The sequence below is a fragment of the Phyllobates terribilis genome, unplaced genomic scaffold (assembly GCF_046119375.1).
Source record: "Phyllobates terribilis strain yellow unplaced genomic scaffold, ASM4611937v1 Scaffold_7__3_contigs__length_470593459, whole genome shotgun sequence".
NCBI lineage: Eukaryota > Metazoa > Chordata > Amphibia > Anura > Dendrobatidae > Phyllobates > Phyllobates terribilis.
In genome coordinates this window covers 247,567,272-247,585,231 of record NW_027362767.1, presented here as the reverse complement: position 1 = coordinate 247,585,231, position 17,960 = coordinate 247,567,272, and the positions used below count along the sequence as shown (strand labels likewise).

General features: G+C 46.2%; 1 protein-coding gene across 4 annotated transcripts in view; it reads right to left on the bottom strand.

The window, feature by feature from the left end:
* Nucleotides 1–17,024, bottom strand: part of SPTAN1 (spectrin alpha, non-erythrocytic 1) — a 36,353-nt gene extending 19,329 nt beyond the window's left edge. For all 4 annotated transcript variants that reach the window (XM_073640207.1, XM_073640208.1, XM_073640209.1 and 1 more), the window contains exons 1-18: nt 16,880–17,024; nt 6,895–7,134; nt 6,613–6,738; nt 4,703–4,843; nt 4,220–4,366; nt 4,006–4,139; nt 3,716–3,860; nt 3,472–3,626; nt 3,247–3,382; nt 2,891–2,992; nt 2,463–2,600; nt 2,268–2,378; nt 1,909–1,986; nt 1,658–1,813; nt 1,362–1,566; nt 1,103–1,284; nt 728–971; nt 520–642 (exon numbers count right to left, since the gene is read on the bottom strand). In XM_073640207.1, the coding sequence (XP_073496308.1) occupies nt 520–642; nt 728–971; nt 1,103–1,284; nt 1,362–1,566; nt 1,658–1,813; nt 1,909–1,986; nt 2,268–2,378; nt 2,463–2,600; nt 2,891–2,992; nt 3,247–3,382; nt 3,472–3,626; nt 3,716–3,860; nt 4,006–4,139; nt 4,220–4,366; nt 4,703–4,843; nt 6,613–6,738; nt 6,895–7,131 (2,560 nt within the window). In that variant the 5' untranslated portion in view covers nt 7,132–7,134; nt 16,880–17,024. The remainder of the gene's footprint in view (nt 1–519; nt 643–727; nt 972–1,102; nt 1,285–1,361; nt 1,567–1,657; nt 1,814–1,908; nt 1,987–2,267; nt 2,379–2,462; nt 2,601–2,890; nt 2,993–3,246; nt 3,383–3,471; nt 3,627–3,715; nt 3,861–4,005; nt 4,140–4,219; nt 4,367–4,702; nt 4,844–6,612; nt 6,739–6,894; nt 7,135–16,879) is intronic.
* Between the last annotated feature and the right edge of the window lie 936 nt (nt 17,025–17,960).

The following is a 17,960-nucleotide window of genomic DNA, read 5'->3' as shown; positions in this document are numbered from 1 at the left end:
TTGAAGCAACCTGATATTTGTGGCCTAGTCTAACAGGCCATAATATTGTGATCATTAAAATCCCTTTAAATGCAGCATGTACATCCAATACAAGCATTTAAAATAGCTTTACCCCTTTTCACTGTCAACAGTGCAGCCCATCACAGAGTAGCTGCAGTGCTGTTGAAGCAAAGCCACCACTGCCTCCTATACAATCACCAGAACAGTGGCGTAGACTCCGCACTGGATCTGGGAAGGCGATTTAATTTTTATAGCAGCTTTTAACAAGAAGATGAAAAGGGGAAACCTTGTTTGAACAAATCTTTTAATACTCTGCACTGCATATTTAAAAGAGGTTCTCCACCCTGGACAATCCCTAATTCCTAAAAAGTCTCTTGGCATCAAGCTGATCATATGATCTCAGTAGTGAAATATAATCTGGAGGGAATCCAGTAGTGTTTTAGTTCCCTATAGCGCCACGACAGGAGAAGTGGTGCATTACATTGTTCTATCACTTTTCTACAAGTAAGATGCAATTACCTTCAGTGATCATATTATTTCCTTTCTGGGTGACGGCCTTAATACGAGGCTCGTGTCCAGCGATCTCAGCCTGCAGAGCTTGGTGCTTCTTCAGCAAGTTCTGAACACCAATCAAGTCTTTGCCTGGAGACAGAAGGACAAGACGCGTCAGTAAATTTTGACCCCACGAGTACAAGGCAGGTTATCGGCCAGAATAACAGCACCTTACCCCTGTTGGTGGAGGCTGCGATCGGTTCTTTTTCCCTTATCCAGGTTTCCTCATCTTCGATATCACGGAAAAGCTGCTGCAGACGCAGAGAGTCGGACAGTTTCTCCTTGCGAGCGACCATGGGTTCCTTTAAAGCGTCATACCTCGCAACCAAAGCCTCTTGCTTCTTTTTGATATTGTCTGCATCGAAATGACCGGCATCCTGGAACTGGCGCGCCTGGATGGTAATGCCATCTATACGGTCCTGTGTGGATAACACAACCGTTCTCTCAGGTCTAAGGCTAGATATACAATTCCCTGACTAGAACTGGTAACAGCGATCACATATAGGAGTCAATAGCGTAAAGGAAGCCACCACAGAGATGTACTAAGTACCTGGTGAGCGGCAACATCGGCCTCCAGCAGAGCATGTTTCTTCTGAAGGTTCTGCACGTTGGTCAAGTCCTTGCCGTAATCATCGGACGCCAAGTGTCCCTCCACCTCATACAGCCACAGCTCGATGTCTTCCACATTTCGGTTGAACTGTTGCTGCTGGTTCGCCTCGCGCAGTTTGACACCTGTGTAAAGACGTTGCCATGATAGCGGCCATTTCTACCAAACACCTTCCCTGTTCAGATGACGGGCAGGTCCTCACCTTTGAGATCTGTGGCCTCCAGCAACCTCTTCCACAGGGTGATCACTTCATTCATACGCGCCGCCACCTCATCAGATGCATAATGGTTCATGTCGATTAACTTCTGGCCAGAGTTTTCCAGTGCATCGATGCGGCTTTGATTAGCAGAGAGTTCAGCCTCAAAAGCTTGGTGCTTCTGGACCTTACCCTGAAGATTGGATGGATCCTGAAGGAAGCAATTAGAAAGTTCAGAGCGGTAAGTGACGCAGCAGCAGATTAGATAATATGATGGTTGAAGATCACCCATCAGACCTCACCTTGTGGGCCTCATCAGTGGCCGTCTTCATCTTCTCATTAATCCAGCTCTTCAGCTCATCAGAGTCCCTGAAGAACTGCTGCAGGTGGAAGGAGTCCGCCAGCTGGGTGCGGCGATACAGAGCCCGCTCATGGAGGGCATTGCGGCGGTTTAGGAGCTGCCAAGACAATTTGTGTGACAATATATTATATTTATGTGTAATATTAAAAAGGAAGGACCCACCTGAGAATTAGAGGAAATACTGCTTCTTACCGCGTCTCTCCGTGTGGCAACATCGTCCATTGCATAGTGGTTATTCTGAATCAGCTTTGTGGCAAATTCATCCAGAGCCTAAAAAAGTAGAGAAATTACATAAACCCCCGAACATCTCCCATTTTCTAACACTTTTCTATATTCCTCACACAACTAACAGAATAATGTGAATCTCAGACGTGATCCCAAGCAGAAGCCATTCTAATATATTGCATATTGTACAGTCTAAGGCACAGGAGAGGCTATAGACGGCACCCTGTGCAGCAGCATGCATGTCACAGGCCAAGGTAGATAATTTGATAATACCATGTAATCAGACAGGAAGAATCCTGCAACAGATTATACTGACAATTTCATACCGTGATTTTCTCCTCCTGGGCGCTAAGAGATTTTTCAAAATCTTCATGTTTCTTCAGAAGGGCTTCGACACTGTCCAAAGAGTCTCCCAAATCCTCGTTTAACAGAAAAGCCTAAAAAAAGTACATACCAGGAGGTGAAGAACAGACCTTTATGTGGGAGATACCTAGACATTATGGGTGACTGAAGCCTCGCACCTCTTGTTTGCTCATCCAGTTGTCTACTTGCTCGGTGTCTCGGTAAAAAAGCTGAAGGTCCATGCACTGCTCGTACTGCTGCCTGCGGAGGTCCCACAGCTCCAGGAGGGAAGTTCTCTCCTCTGCCAAGATGGTGATCTAGGAGTAAAAGGGATTTACGGCCATTATAAGCAAACTTAAACCCGCTACCTATCCTCAGAATGAAGGGCCTGATTATCTTCCTGTGCACAGCAAGAGATATGGAAGCGTCACTGTGCAAGAAAAAAGCCAAAAGGAACCCCGGTTCTCGAGATGGTCCTATGTCTGAACCCCCAGATCATAAGGTAGTGACAAATCCTAATAGTTCGTCACAACGTTATGATAGGTGACTACTACTTTTAGTGATTATATATAAACCCTCCAGGAACCCCATTTTATTGGCTGAATACCTTCTCTCTGACTTCCTCAGATGCGTAATGTCCAGCGTTCAGCAAGGCTTGTCCAGCAGCGTCCGCAGCTTTAAAACTGTCTTCATGAGCATCAATTTCACCCTGTATTTAGGAAGGAATCAAGTGGTTAACCACATCTTTATAAAATCAGGAACAGATGTTGTGGACTAAATGTTGTCTGGTTGAAGAGATTACAGCTCCCCAGTGACCACAGTGCACAATACTGATCCCTACAGAGACTACAATGGAAAATACAGCCCCTAGCACTTTGCCCTCCTGCCTTAACAAATGTGCAACCTTCAAATCAATGTCAGCATTACTGTTCCTTTGGGTTCACGTTCACCATCAGCATTTACCTTATGCTCCTGGTGTCTATCAAGAAGAGCCTCAGCTCCAGCCACATCATTGGCGAGCTCGTCAGCATTGATGAGGGCCTTCATTTCGGTCACCCAGCTGGTCAGGTCTCTAAAATCTGCTAAGAACCTCTGCAATCTGAGAAGAAAATATGGACACAATGAATGACCCAACGACGTCCAATACAGTCTGCCATTTATTGTGCAAGTCGAAGATGGATCACTTACTTGTAGGAGTCATTGAGACGGGTGTGACGTTCTGCAGCCAATGTCCGGATCTGCTCCCAATTTGTAAGGAGCTCTTCCCCCTTCACTTGGATTTGGGGTGCATTCTGGGGGTGCGACTGCTGCAGGCGATCTGATTCAGAGCGCAAAGCTTTCACCTGGTAATCAGAGAAATTAGTGAAACCTCACTGCTTACTACTTCTTTCTGATGGTCTCTTACAGTGTAGAGTATTTGGGGTGTACATACCTTCTCCTCTAGGGCTGCAAGGTCTCTTTCCAGGCCCTCGTGCTTGCGCAAAAGTGCTTGCACACTGGCCAAGTCTCGGCCAAAGTCATCGGATGCCATCAGCTGCTCCTTCTCTCTGATCCAGCCAATGGTTTCATCTACATCTCTGCAGACAGGAATGGAGAAGGCAAAGTGAGAACTGACTGCAGTGGGCTACAGAGATGACAGAATTCACAGCCTGACCCAGCAGCACATGGCAATATCACGTATCCACAGGCAGAGCTGCATAGTAAATAAACCCTGCTGTGGACCTGTTAAATCGCTGGACTTCTGCAGCTCCAAATAGCTTCCCCTGTCTCTGCAGTGCCAGCCCCTTCAAGCGCTGCCAGTTCGCATTGACTTCATCTTGTTTGGTCTTGATTAATTCCAGCTCCGGATGCTCCTCCTGGGGACAGAAAGAAAACAGGCCAATGAAACCTGTCCCAGCTCCCTAGACAAACTAAGTTTTATCAGGGGGGTAATTACCTGGGCCAACTTGCCGGCAAACTGGTTGACTTCATTCACCCTTTCCTCATGAGCCGCCAGGTCAGTCTGAAACTCTTCAAACTTTTTCTGCAAAACTTCAACGTGTTCAAGATCTTGTCCCAACTCCTCGGAAGTCACAATGGCCTCCTGGTATGGTGAAAACAACAAGGTACAGTTCAAGCAGCAGCATAATGGTGTAAAACTCAATGTCCTATAGACAGGTTAGGTCAGAGAACACTATAGGGGTCCATCAACTCCCCTCCTTTATGGGACTGCACCTGTGTCATCAACATAGGGAACAGTGAGTGGCCAATGTGCAGTGACCGGGAAGCCCTATGATCAACAACTGATGGATAAGTCTAAGGATAGACCATTAGCCTTTAGGACCTTCTGGGAGGGGTGTTGGACCCCTATGATCAAACATTGATGGATAAGTGTAAGGATAGACCATTAGCCTTTAGGACCCTTCCCTTGGCTCCATACCTTGTCATTGATCCAGTCCAGGACGTCCTCACATTCTCGCAGGTACTGGACCAGCTTTTGTGCCTGCTGGAGCTTGATCCCCTTTTCTTGCATTTTCAGAAGCAGCAGCTCCCACAGACGGTGCAGCTCGACTAGACGCGTCTGTGGTATAAGAACAAGAACGCGATTAGTGGCCGCATTCATCATACTGTGAGTTTGCTCACAAAAGCGACAGGATTACATATTCCTGCGGAGAAGAAGCCGAAAAACTCAAACAAGTCAGGAAATAAGAGGAAAGAGAAAAAAAAATAATAAAATCAATCTGTATTTTAAGAGCATAAACTCGTGAGCACCATCTTGTTCTGTACAGGAAAGTGGATATAGGATTTTATTTTGCACCCGAGTGTGTAATATGCTGCGGAATATGGGGGCGCTACATAAGCAAAACAGAATAAATAAGGGCTCATGAAAATGGCCAAGCCATAACAGTTTCTATGATGCTACACTATAGATCTGCAGGCACTCCATGTGCCGAAATATGGTGCAGAGTAATGGAGATATCTACAATCAGATGCAAAAGGGATCCTATGGGTGCGTATTACACCCGGCATCCCCATAGGTACACCATGTGTGGAGCCAGAACAGCACATCTCCATACACTGTTTTGTGGCTATTCTTAGCTACTGCTACCCCTATTCACTTCAATAGGAGCAGAGATGCAGTACCAGAGAATGGCCACTACACAGTGTACGGAGCTGGGCTGTTCTGGCTCCATACACTTTACACCTGGCTGCACTGGAAGCTGCAAACAGCTGAGTGATGGGGGATGTTGGGTGTCATACCCTCACCAATCTGATATTGATGACCTGTACTAAATCATTGGTAATTAATAGCCAAATCTCGGACCAACCTTTAATGTCACATGTTCCTACTGGAGTCAATTACAAATCGAACACTATATTAGGGCTGTACATATGACACTATTAGGGAATTGATGTTTGAGCAATTATGTGCCCCCTGGATATCGGGAGCTGGAATAGAAGGGAGAACACTGTAGGAAGCAGTTTGCAGCGGAGGGATCCAGAGATAGAGATCATGCAGTAGCAAAGAAACTCATCACTGCAGGTCCAGACGCCTCCACCTACGCGCATGTGAGACCCAACTTGTACACTGGTCACTATGGGTCGCTGTGCGGTCCGGTACGGCGTGAAAGACTAAACCACAAATATGCGTGTCACACAGGTATCGCCACGTCTGGCATCAGCGCAAATAACAGACTACTCACTGATGGATCAGTCGCCATTACAGGGAGAAAATTTAAAAAGGGGCAATCACAAGAGGGTCATTGTGTAAGGTATTCACCATGGAGTGAACAATATCCATGGGCTCCATAGGGGGCTTGTAACAAATGAACTTTGCTAATTTTGGATGTCCCCTCACCCAAAAAAAAAAAATTAATAGGATAGGGGATAACTTTCTGTTTGCAGGGAACCCCAGCACGAGGCTCGTCTCTAATCAATGTGTATGGGACGTCAGGAAATAGAGCGCTGCACTTGGTCATTTCCAGCAGTCCTATAGCCAATGAATGGAGTGGAGATCCAGTCTGAGGATCACTGGGGGTCCAAGGGGTCAAACAATGATCAGGATGTCATCCCTTTTCCTACGGATAGGGAATAGGTGGGTTTCTTTTGAGAATTACTCTTTACAGCAGACCTGTCCATTCTCCAGATATGTCCATTTTGGCAAATACTTGCATTCACAAGGAAATGCAATGCTTGATTATCTTTTGCCTCAACTGCTTTGTGCCGGTCCCCTGTTATTCCGCCTGGAAATGTATGACTAAATTGACAAATGGGCGTTACCAGGTTCTGGTGTGTCCCTAAATCACCACTGTCAAAATTTGGTCCAAGTTACCTGCGGTGGTTACTTACTCTGATGGTCTCGGATGCAAAGTGGGACTCAGAAATCATATCGTTTCCGGTGTTGTCCAGTTTTACAATGGCTCCAGCGTTGGCCTGTACTTCTGCCTCAAAGGCCTGGTGCTTCTGCAGTTTCCCCTGTAAGCAGATAAACCTTATATTAAAGCTTCTTCCATTGTTACACTGCAGCATATCCCCCCAATAACATACGGAGACTCCACTGTCCTGATGCGCAACCCCCTTGCTGTACATTACAGCTCTAGTTGGCCAATCCACCTCTGCAGATCATCTCACCTGGAGGTTAGTTGGATCTTTATAGTTCTCGTCGGATGCGATCTGGAGTTTTTCCTGGATCCATTTCTCGAGCTCGTCAGCGTCGCGCTGAAAGAACTGGAAACGGTAGGAGTCCTCAAGCTTTGCCCGGCGGAGTGTGGACAGCTCCTTGAAGCGCAGGTATCGGTCCAGAACCTGCTGGCGTCTCTCCTGGATGTCATCCGCTGTCTCCAGCACTTTCACCCCACTTGAATCCATTTTCTGAAAGAAAGTTCTAGTAAGTCAGTGAATAACATTTAGGAAACCTGCATTACTACAGAATTAAAGGTGTTTTACGAGGCATCTCCACACCTGCTGCAAAACTATTACTGCCACCATCCCAAAGCACAGTGCCGCAGTGATAAAGTCACGGGATCCATATTGCAAAATACACAAAAAAGGTTTTTAAAGAAAAGCTAAATGTGCCTCCTATACAATATCGTAAATAGCGGAGATTTTAACTTTAATTTTTTATGTGATCTGTCCTCGGAGAATAAAATGCATCTTTATGACGGATGAATTACATAAGCAATAGAAAAGCACTTCTACCATCCGGCTGCACTAGAGCTGCGTACATCATCTCTATGCCCCTGATTGTGGATATTTTGGGCTTTTTACCTAATAAAGCTGTCAGGAGCACTGCTGCAGGAGGCGACAATGGAGCTGGACAGATGGGAAGCCTTGAATTCCTGCAGCGGACAGCCACACCTAGAACCAGCTCCCCTCCCCCCACAGCTTCGCTATGGCTTCAGCTTCTTTCTTGCTCCCATTTCCATGCTGGATAGATCTGGAACGTTCCCAGCTGCATTCCTCGCTGTTATCACATAGGGGAAAGCAGCCAGACAGCAGCTGACATGATCGCTGGTGAAACTGGAGCCAGAGGTCTATGTAATGAAGTTTAGGCATCAGCCCTCGGACCCTGCGGTGTAATAGCTGCGGCCCACCCATAAAATCTAATGCATGTCTAAGGAAATCTCAAGCCAATGCAATGGTGGAAAAAAATCATCAAATCTGAGGGCAAGACTATATGCAATGGGTGGGAATAAAAGCAAAACCGGCATGGAAGTTGCAGCAACACTTTAGAGGGGGCTGGCCTCCATATAATTTAGCTCTTTGCCAATCCTGCCAAAAACAGTGGCCTCGGCACACGTTTATCTTATGTATATTGGCAGCTTATACTATAGATGGGCAATATATTGCAGACACATAGAAAAAGGATAATTTGGCCGACCGATGTTCCTCATCGTTAATACACATGCACGTTCAGTGTTCCTGAGCATACATTTACAACATGGGCAAAAACCACTGCCAGATACCTTATCTCTAACGAGAACAAGGGATTGGTCATGTTGAAATCGAACATGCCCGATCCGGCGCTTCCCTCCCAACGGTGGAGAGATGGGTGGCTCCGTGTACATTATATAATATCTAGTCAGCCATTCAGATTTTTTTTCCGGTTCTCTTGACTATAATTTCACGTGGACAGACATCTTAGAAGACGTTCATGCAAACGTATTGTACGGCCCGTATACACACCACAGCCTGCAATGAATGCCAACCAACCACAGGTCTCCAGACCCAAGCCAACCCCCTTATGAGATATAAATACCACTGTTAGTTTGTAGGCACTCTCAGCAGTGGCCGTATGATACATTTGTGTGAACAAAGTCTTAAAAGCTAGCCTCATATTCTAGATGGCTGTCAGGAGAATGAACTATTCCTGTAGGTAGGCACATTGCTCGGCCAGAAGGAATGGGAATTTTCGACTTCAACATGTCTGACTCTCCTTTCTCCAGATATCCGCCAAGGAGGAAAGTGGTCAGGTCACCTTCATACACATTAGATGGTTGGAACACATGGCCGATCTGACATTCACAGTCTGGGTATAGACGGATCTGCGGATTGCCCGTGTTGATGTTTGATGTGTGACAGCAAATTTGCCCATCTCTGTAGATCTTTCTATTGACCTCAGAAGTACAACCAAATTAGGTAGGCACTAGCATCAAACTACTGGGCGCTTGGGTCACCTATCCCTAGTAATATTGCACCCCTTCCCGGGATTATATCCCAAAGTGTTCACCTATGAAGGTACCTATACTGGGAGGGGGGGGGGCGGCATTGCAGGGCAGGATGTACAGGGGCATCTAGAGCCCACTTTTTGGGAGTTCGGCTTCTGTGCTTTCCCGGACTCTCAGCAAGTCTGCCTAATTCTAGGAACACGAGGCTTGTGGTTTCACCTTTCCACTAATAAGTTTATTTGCTCCGCTGTCTCCAGGGTTGTATATGGTGGGCCTGTTCTCAGGCCCAACCCTGTGAAATTTGCAGCAATGGGCCCCATCCTCTGGAGCACGGTTTCCTGATGGTTTGCATTGTGTCAGTGCGCCTGGAATGTGGAGGAAGGACGTGCGCAGTTTTCTACCAGGATAAACACTGGATAAATTCCAATCATTCCCCCCTCTCACTTCTAGGAAAGCTGTGTGACTGCTACAGCCACCATTACCCAGCTTTCCCACAGTACTGAAAGGTAAACAGTCCTAGTCCAGCACATAACTAGGCGGATAACTACTCAGCAAACTGGGTGACAAACCCTGGAGGAGTAGTTGCCAGTCAGGACTCATGGAAAGTTGGGTGACAACTCCTATAGCAGCTGGAATACACGTCATACAACTTTCCATTATCCAATACAAGTACAAAATGGCAGAAAAAAAGTTTAACAACTTATCATAAAGGGATAAAGGGGTTTAAAAGCATAAGCTCTTTGGCCAACAGGCTCGAGATGATGGGCATTAGAAAGATGTAGGAAATGGACTAATGATAGTGGTTTGCGAAGCTCTGGGATGTTCTGAGGCAGCTGACCGCCCCGGCCCCCATAATGGTATTAACGGGATAAAAGGCTATCTGTGACAGTCAGCAGAGCTGCTCATTGTTCTGAAGTGCTATGGGGCATCACTAATGGCCGGATCTATCCTGCAGCAGATCAGCTGGCGTCACTATCTGTCCGATGCCAAAAACCTGCCCAGCAGAATCGTTCTGCAGACGCCCAACCAGCAGAGGACTGCCGCAGCCTCCTGCAGCCAGAATACTAACAACCTCAGTGCAGATGCCTGCAGACACCCGGCGATGCAGAGCACAGCGTTACCGCAAAGCAAGATCCTCAGAAAGCATTCACCCAGTCAGGACCACCCTGCTAGGTCTGCATTTATATCATGCATAATGCAACTGCATCACCAAAGCGGCACTGAGCAGTAAGTAGGGTACAAGATGGAAGTTATTCTCCAGCAGAAGGGAACCAGACACTCAGGTCATCTGGAAATGCTGCAAGACATTGCCCATTCACCTACTGAGGCGCCACCCACCTAGGAGTCTTGGTAGCCATTTTCTGTTCAGAGAGGAACCCCCCCCCCAATTAGTTGTATAGATCTTCATTAAAGGGGTTGTTCAAGAATATTCATTGATGATCCTATCGTGGAGCTAAGGATTGGATTGTTAGATTGGAATCCCCCCACCCCTCAGCAGAACATAACTCGCTGCACCTGGATATACATTGAAGAGACCCCCACTTTATGCATGTTAGAGTATTTTGGCAGTCACACTCCCACATTCATTGTAAGGCCACGGCCCCACTATCCGTATTCGGTCAGTATTTTTTCTCAGGAGTGGGAGCCAAAACCAGGTGAGGAACAATCAGAGAAAAGGTATAATAGAAACAAGTCACCAATTCTGCATTTATCACCCACTCCTGGTGATAGTGGGGCCGTGGCCACAGGCTCACTCATCATTGCATCTTTAAGAAAAGGGAAAATGTCATCATTGCCTGTAATTATTTTTTATAATTCATATTCCTGCCTATTCCCAGTAAGGACCTTTGCTCTGCGCCGTCACGTCGGTATTTATGCCAGGGCCGCCCCGATCCGAGGCTGGAGGGCCCTGATAACACTGCGTGCAGCTCATCGTCACCATATTACTGCAGGATCCATCATAGGGGAGCGGACGCCGGATGCATGCCCCTCCCGGCTGCACCTCACTGATAACACCAGAATCTGCCAGACCTCGTGCTGGGTTTTCCCTTTGCCGAAAAACAAGTTACACTGCGTCACCATCACGTCTAGTATGGTATAGAGGACAGTCGCTTAGTGGCCCCTAAAAGTGGCCACGCCTGACCCCTGGGACGCCACTTCTATACCATACCTTCCCTGACGTCTTCCAAGAATTGCATCAGGTCTGATCGGGCAACACTGTCAAAGTGGGAGAAGTGAGCGTCAGCCCCATATACCGTAACGGGGAGTCGCTCAGCAGCACATGAAGAGATTCTCCCATTCATTGTGTACACAGCACCACTGCAAACAATGCAACCAACACGGCTCATCAGGGAGGAAAACGGGTGTAAGGACTAAGGGTGAACGGTATCCGATTCAATGACCATATGCTGTGGCTGCCAAAGCATGCTGGGAAAATAAATAGATAAATATATATTTTATTACACATATCATGCATTTATATACCCCCAGGGCCTCACCCTCGGGGTATATAGACCGAGTACACAGTCTTTTTGCCAGCTGCCATTAGGCATAATTCACACTATAATGACCATTTTACTACCCGCTCATTCCTCATTGCTATGCGGAGGACACAGGACAAGGCATCTTAACTGCCTGATAAAAGACATTCCTGCGGCGATATTTATAGAGCGGCAATGCAGGCACTTTGCACTTTCTGCTGGCAGCGCGGGGTGTGCGGCTCCCAGTATGTCTCACAATGGTGTGAGTGAGGCGCTAGATCGGCCCACCACGCTTCCTGTACTGCAATTTTACCTCCTGCCATATAAAACAAAAATCATTAGGCCTCAGTTATTAAAACTGTCTGTTGCCCATAGCAACCAATCACACAGCAGCTTTCATTTTACCAGAGCAGTTTAAAAAATGAAAGCTGGACTGTGATTGGTTGCTAGGGGCAACAGCTGGTTTTTATTTTACTCAGTCTTTATTGCCACCAACATGGTCGCCATTACACCTCTCTCTCAGCCTCCTCATGCCCACACATTGATATCTCCCGCTGATATACATTGGTGCAGATCTCCACCAGATCACTATTACAATTTGCATTAGGGTTGTCCCCCACACAGAAAGTTAGAGGAACCATATTGGCCTCCATCCAATCTTGTAAGACTCCTCCCCTAACCAAGAAAATTTGCCATTCAGAACTCTAGAAAGCTGGGTGACAACCATTGTGAGAAAAATAATGGCGGCCATATTGGCTTCCAGAATCCTAGCAACTGGAAAAATGAATGCTAGATTTTGATTGGGAAATTTGTGGCTACCAGATTTTTGTATTTATCCTATCTTTTTAATCAATAAGAGATCCTGGGGGATAGAGATCTCTTCCTGTATTCCATGTCAGTCATCCCTTTCCCTCCTCTCAATAACTCGTCAGCCTGAAGTGGCTGATAACAGAGAACACCACGCTACACTTAGGATTGCTGCTCTGCTTAGTCACTGACTACGTCCGCATGAGCTTATTACATGTCCGAAACTGCAAGTTTGAGCCGCAAAACTGATTTCCTCTATCTTGGTGGCCCGAGACGATGCGGCGCTGGTTGGACGGGATCACTTCAAGGTTGCAGTGTGTGACTGATGCAGGTCGAGGCCAGGCAAGGAGAATAGCTTGCTAAAGCAAAACATGGCTGCTTCATTGAGAAGGTTCCTGACCAACTCTGAACAAAGGCGGCGATTTTACAGAAGGATCTATGATCACATGTGAGGACTGCTAGATGGAAATGGATTCAGAAGGAACTGCATCAAAATGGCGGTTAATAAAGTGGTGCTTGCAAGAAAAAGCAGAGTCGAGTTTGCCACTTAAAGGGTTATTCCCATCTTCATAGATGAATATTGCTGGACAGACTTTCACAATTTATTGTTTATTAAAATTTGCATCCATTCTTGAGATATTAACACTTGTTTACAGCTCGTTGCCTAGGAGACCGACCACCTCTGTCGTGTAACTTGTAAGCACTGCGCTGAACATGGCAGGGATTAGGAGGTAACAGTGCGCTCCAGTGATCCTGGCCAGCTTCAAAAGAGCGCTCATAAGCTCTTTTCTCTTGCGCTTGTAAGCACTGCACATGTTTTGCTGTTTAGCAGCGTTGGTCAGTCTCCAAAGCAACGAGCTATAAAACAAAAGTGTTAATATCTCAAGAACGGCTGAAAATTTTTAAAAAACAGTTAATTGCAAAATTGCTTGTATTTGCAAGTACTATCCACCTATGAAGATCGGAATAACCTTTTAAGACCCATTTACAACCCAGATAACAATAGTGGACAGATTTGCTACATGGACCTTTACAGAAATTCATCACAATAAATAAGAAATGGAGCTAAAGGTTAAGTGACATTCAGCTCTGCTGCATCTGCATACACGTTGGTCTTTATTACATTACTTTCTGGTGCAGAAGACAAGAAATCAGCGAGTCTGCAGAGATCCAAATCCTGAGGACTGCAGAACCTCCCTGTAATAAATCTGACCCGGTGCCAGATGCCGCACCTTCTATTCTGCTGCATCAGAACCAGGGCATCTTATCTGACAGGCCTGATGTCTTAAGGCCTCTCTCCTAAAGCTGCTAGAATCAGTGTCTGCAAGCTGTTCGGACACTACAACTCCCATCATGCCCTGACAGCTACACATCCTGTTTTAGACTGTAAGCTCTTGCACAGTACCACACTGTCGCCTATGTTTTTATAACACACCACCCTACAGCATAGGAAACGAAAAGCAATCCTCCCATCCACAGTTTCTCATGCTGGTAAATCTCATAGGACTTTCATGACAACTCATACACAGCTTTTCCAGAGCCCTGAATGGTAAATGTGACTAATAAACATCCTGCAAGGCAATTTTGTTGCACAGGGGCCTGAGGAAAGCTGGGTGACCACGCTTGTAGGAACTTAATTGAGGTCTTTTGATAGTCACCCAACTTTCCCCAGGATCATAATTTAATGCTCTTAAATGAGATTGAACACGATTATTGGTAAATATTTGGCTTGCATAAATCCCAGCATCTGGTTTACAACGCTGACCACAAACTTCAAGTGCTACTACTCATTCAATAATAATGCAATGACATTACAATACGGGTGTAATGCCATCCGAAAAAGAACAGAGAGGAGCATGGTGACGCAAGGCTTGCCGTACACACAGTCATGCAAATACAGTACAGATTCACGCCAAGACCACACGATATAAAAGTCAACCTCAAAAGAAGGGGGAAAAGAAAAAAGGCAAAGCGTAAAAGTATTTATAGAAATGCAAAAACCCATCACTGCAAGCACGGCACACCCGGGTACCTGGACTCGGATCTTACGGAGAGACAACATGGCGCCAGACAAGTCTAACCCTTTAAAAACAGGACAGGTCATTGTAACCAGAGATCATCACCAATCACATTGCCACTCATTTTGCCTGCAGGGCACCATCATTAGGTTTGCCAGGATGGTCCATTTATACGCTGGCACGGTGCCGGCTATCTGGACTCATTAGCAATCTATTGCGCTCCCTCAGGAAATCACTAGAATTAACTTTGCTGCATTGTCAGGTCATTTCTGGAGTTACCTGGGGTGCGCACATTTACTAGTTTCTGCCTGCACTGCGTCAGTCATGCAGTTGAAAAGTTAAAGGGACAGAAGCACCCAATGAGTTGACCGTAGACTACCATAGTAAGAGAAAACCATAAGCCATGCTGTATATGTGCCTTTTCCCCAGCATATGATGGGTGCATGCGGCCTACGGGCTTATCAAAGTATCTGTTCTGGCCATGCAGATAAAGATCGCTGTATGCCGCTGCATAATGCAGGTGAATGGGATCGCATTGCAACCCGCAGGGTACTGCAACAAGTACGTCCCAAAGAGTCGGAACAAATAGGATTTTTTTTGCAACATTTTTGGATCCAAATTTGACCCCATTCGCCTGCAGTACCCTGTGATGTCACAACATACATTAATCTTTGGCCGGGTAGCCCCAGCTTTATAATTGCAAGGATTTTTTTTTTTGCCCTTAAAGGGGAAATGCTCTTTATGTAATCCCCTCCGCCACTAGAATATTTGAGGTTAGCACCTTTCATTGAAATGCGTTAGTGGTGTGTAAGACTAGACATTGGAGTAAACTTAAGCACTTGCCAAGACGGAGCAGATGGGGGTCACACAGCGAGGGCAGCTGGCTGGAGCACAGATATCTGTGCATGCCTGGAATCCTTAGCATGCAGGGCATGTGTGCATGGCGAGAAATTAACTCCACACACACAGGGTTAGATAATGCGGCCTTCGCTGGACAAAGACTATGCAATGTTCTGAAAATGAATAGAGCCACTTTAGGAAATTGCATGATTAGCAATTCCCTACATTTGAGTGACAATGCAACCCAACCCATGATACCGTCTGCATAATGCAAGCAGTGACCCAAATAGCTGCCAACAGAGGTACAATGCTGGCGAACATTTACCTCCCTACAAGTTATTATTAGATCTAACTCTGTAATGGGCGAGACTGGGTAAAATAACGAATATTAGGGTGTTGCTTATTATGCAATTGCCTATTTTAACAACTTACAACCAATGCATCATCTAAATATAGCAGATTTTAAATCAAGATGGGTCCATAGAAGTCTCCAGCTATTGCAAAACTACAATTCCCAGCATGCCATGACAGTCAGCAGCTGTCAAGGTATGCTGAGGTTTGTAGTTTTGAAATCAGTGGAAAGCGAATACCCCCTTTTTTTTTCTTGTGCGGATTGACAGATGATTAGAAATGAAAGTGTGTCTGAGCACAATGACCTTGTAACAATAAAATCCCCATATTCCCGAAGGGCAGAGTACGCATCTGGGTGGGTGGGTCGGTATGAGAGTTCAATCCGGAAAAGGTCCTCGTCCGGGGAAATGACTTGGGCTCATATTTTTCCTGAATGACATTCCTGCAGCTAACGCCCTACTACACCCAGACGTAGGACGCGGCGGCCTGCCTGTGGAGACAACAGCAACAATGCGACACAAGAAGCAGCTGGGTGGGTAGGGGTTAAACGCTTCTCCCAGCTCCAAGCAGCCTTGGTAACAGGATTAAAAATGTATGCACCAGTGGTGGCCATGGGAGAGAAACAGGAGTGTTTACATGGGAAAGCGAGATATTTAAAGGGCACCAGACGGTTCAGTCCATATTTGGTTTTTACAGCCATTGTTTTCTAGTTTGTCCACCCCCCTCTCACCCTGTCATTGATAGAGGGGGCTGTCCTGCATGGTGGGCAATGAGCACCCAATCCGTAGTCCCAGTCTAGGAAAATCGGGGCAGCATCAATAGCCGTCACTTGTTTTCAATGAAGATGGTGGCCATAGTAAAGCTTATTACAAGCCAATAACCCTTTACAGGAAGTAACGATGGAACAATGTATCAAAAATATGAAACATTTAGATGGGAACACAAAACAGTAAATAATACACATAAGAGAAAACATCATCGATGTATCCTAACACCCCCTATAAGACCGGTCATCCCACAATATGAGCTCTACAATCGCCCATCAGACGCCTCCCATTCATCTCTACACCAGGCGATGCCGCATACCGTGGCGTTACCGCGTCACACCCACATCGATTAACCCCTGATCTGACAGGCATGGTGTCAAAAACACCCTGGGCGCAAATAGGAATAATTTTAATTTTTTTTTTAAATTAATGCACAATTATATATTAGCTGCAAATTATATAGTTTGCAAAAATATTCATATAGTCGCTGTGTATGAGTGCTAGGTGTATCAGGAGCAGCAGCACTGGGCATGGAAGGGTTAAAAGCAAGCACTAGAGGGTAAGCAGGCACGACCATTATTGAGGGTGGTACTGTGTATTGTCAATAGCCTGCAGTGGTATACAGTGCGTCTGCAGGCAGGGGAGATGTGGGGGCAGCAGGGTGGGGGAGAGGGGTGCGGCCTCACCAGTTCTGAGGGCGTTTTGCACTCCAGCTTCCTCACTCCTACTCTCCGGATCTTCGTCTGAGCGCTTCGGCGGTTTCTCGCTTCCTTTTATACTCGGGGCCCCGAAGCGCTGACGTCACCCTGCGCAACCTCTCCGGAAAAACACGAAGGTAAAGCCGAGTTGTACAAGACACGCCCACTACTCCAAACGTGACTGCTGCTCCTGCACGAAGATGAACGAAGAATACCGGATATTGCCGAAGGCTTAAAGCATGAAATGGCTCGTTTTAGAAAGTAGAAAAATGGCGGCTTCAAGGAATTGATCTGTTCTATGAACCTAGGTCCGGCTTTTGAAGTAGTGGAAATGTTCTGCCGAATAGCAATTCTGAATTAACTTAAGCACCATCTTTAAAATAGGAAGTTCTTTACAATTTTTGGTAAAGGTGTAGGAGCTGTCCCTGTGACTTGTAGGGTCTGATCAGAAAATTTTAGGGCAGGACTTAGGTCATAATAGTAGGGGAAGAACGGTCTAAGTTATGGCGTAAAATATGACGTCTGCTGCCATCAAACGACAACGCAATGCTGAATCGGCCTCCATATTGTTCCTAAAAGGGCAAAGAGATTTCCACAGAGGCTGCTGCGCCCTACTGAGTCCAGGAGCTGCAACAACCCGAATCTTCCCACCAGGGAGTGTCTGGACCCCACCGCACCCGAACTATCAGAAAATGACATGTCAGTAACAGAAGGTGTCCGGGGTGGAGACGTCCACCATGCTGAGATCAGTCCTGGAAGTCGGACTCATAAGTGACGGTGTGGACCCCGTCGTCAGTGTCCGAGAACAGCGCTGGGCTTTCTCTACTTCACGGAGCAAACGTGTCCTGACAGTGCAGCTCCTCTATAAAGGGGCAAACCCCACCCGAGACAGTATATACCACAAATATCTGATGATAAGTGGGTGTAGGCTCTACTTTTTAAGATTCCCATAAGGAAAGCACTAAAATAGCCATATCTCATTCTCTGGGAGGATTCTTAGAATACGTCCATAGTTTTATTGAAAAATTCATATATCTATAAAGAAGCAGTGTCCCTCCTCCCTGCAGCT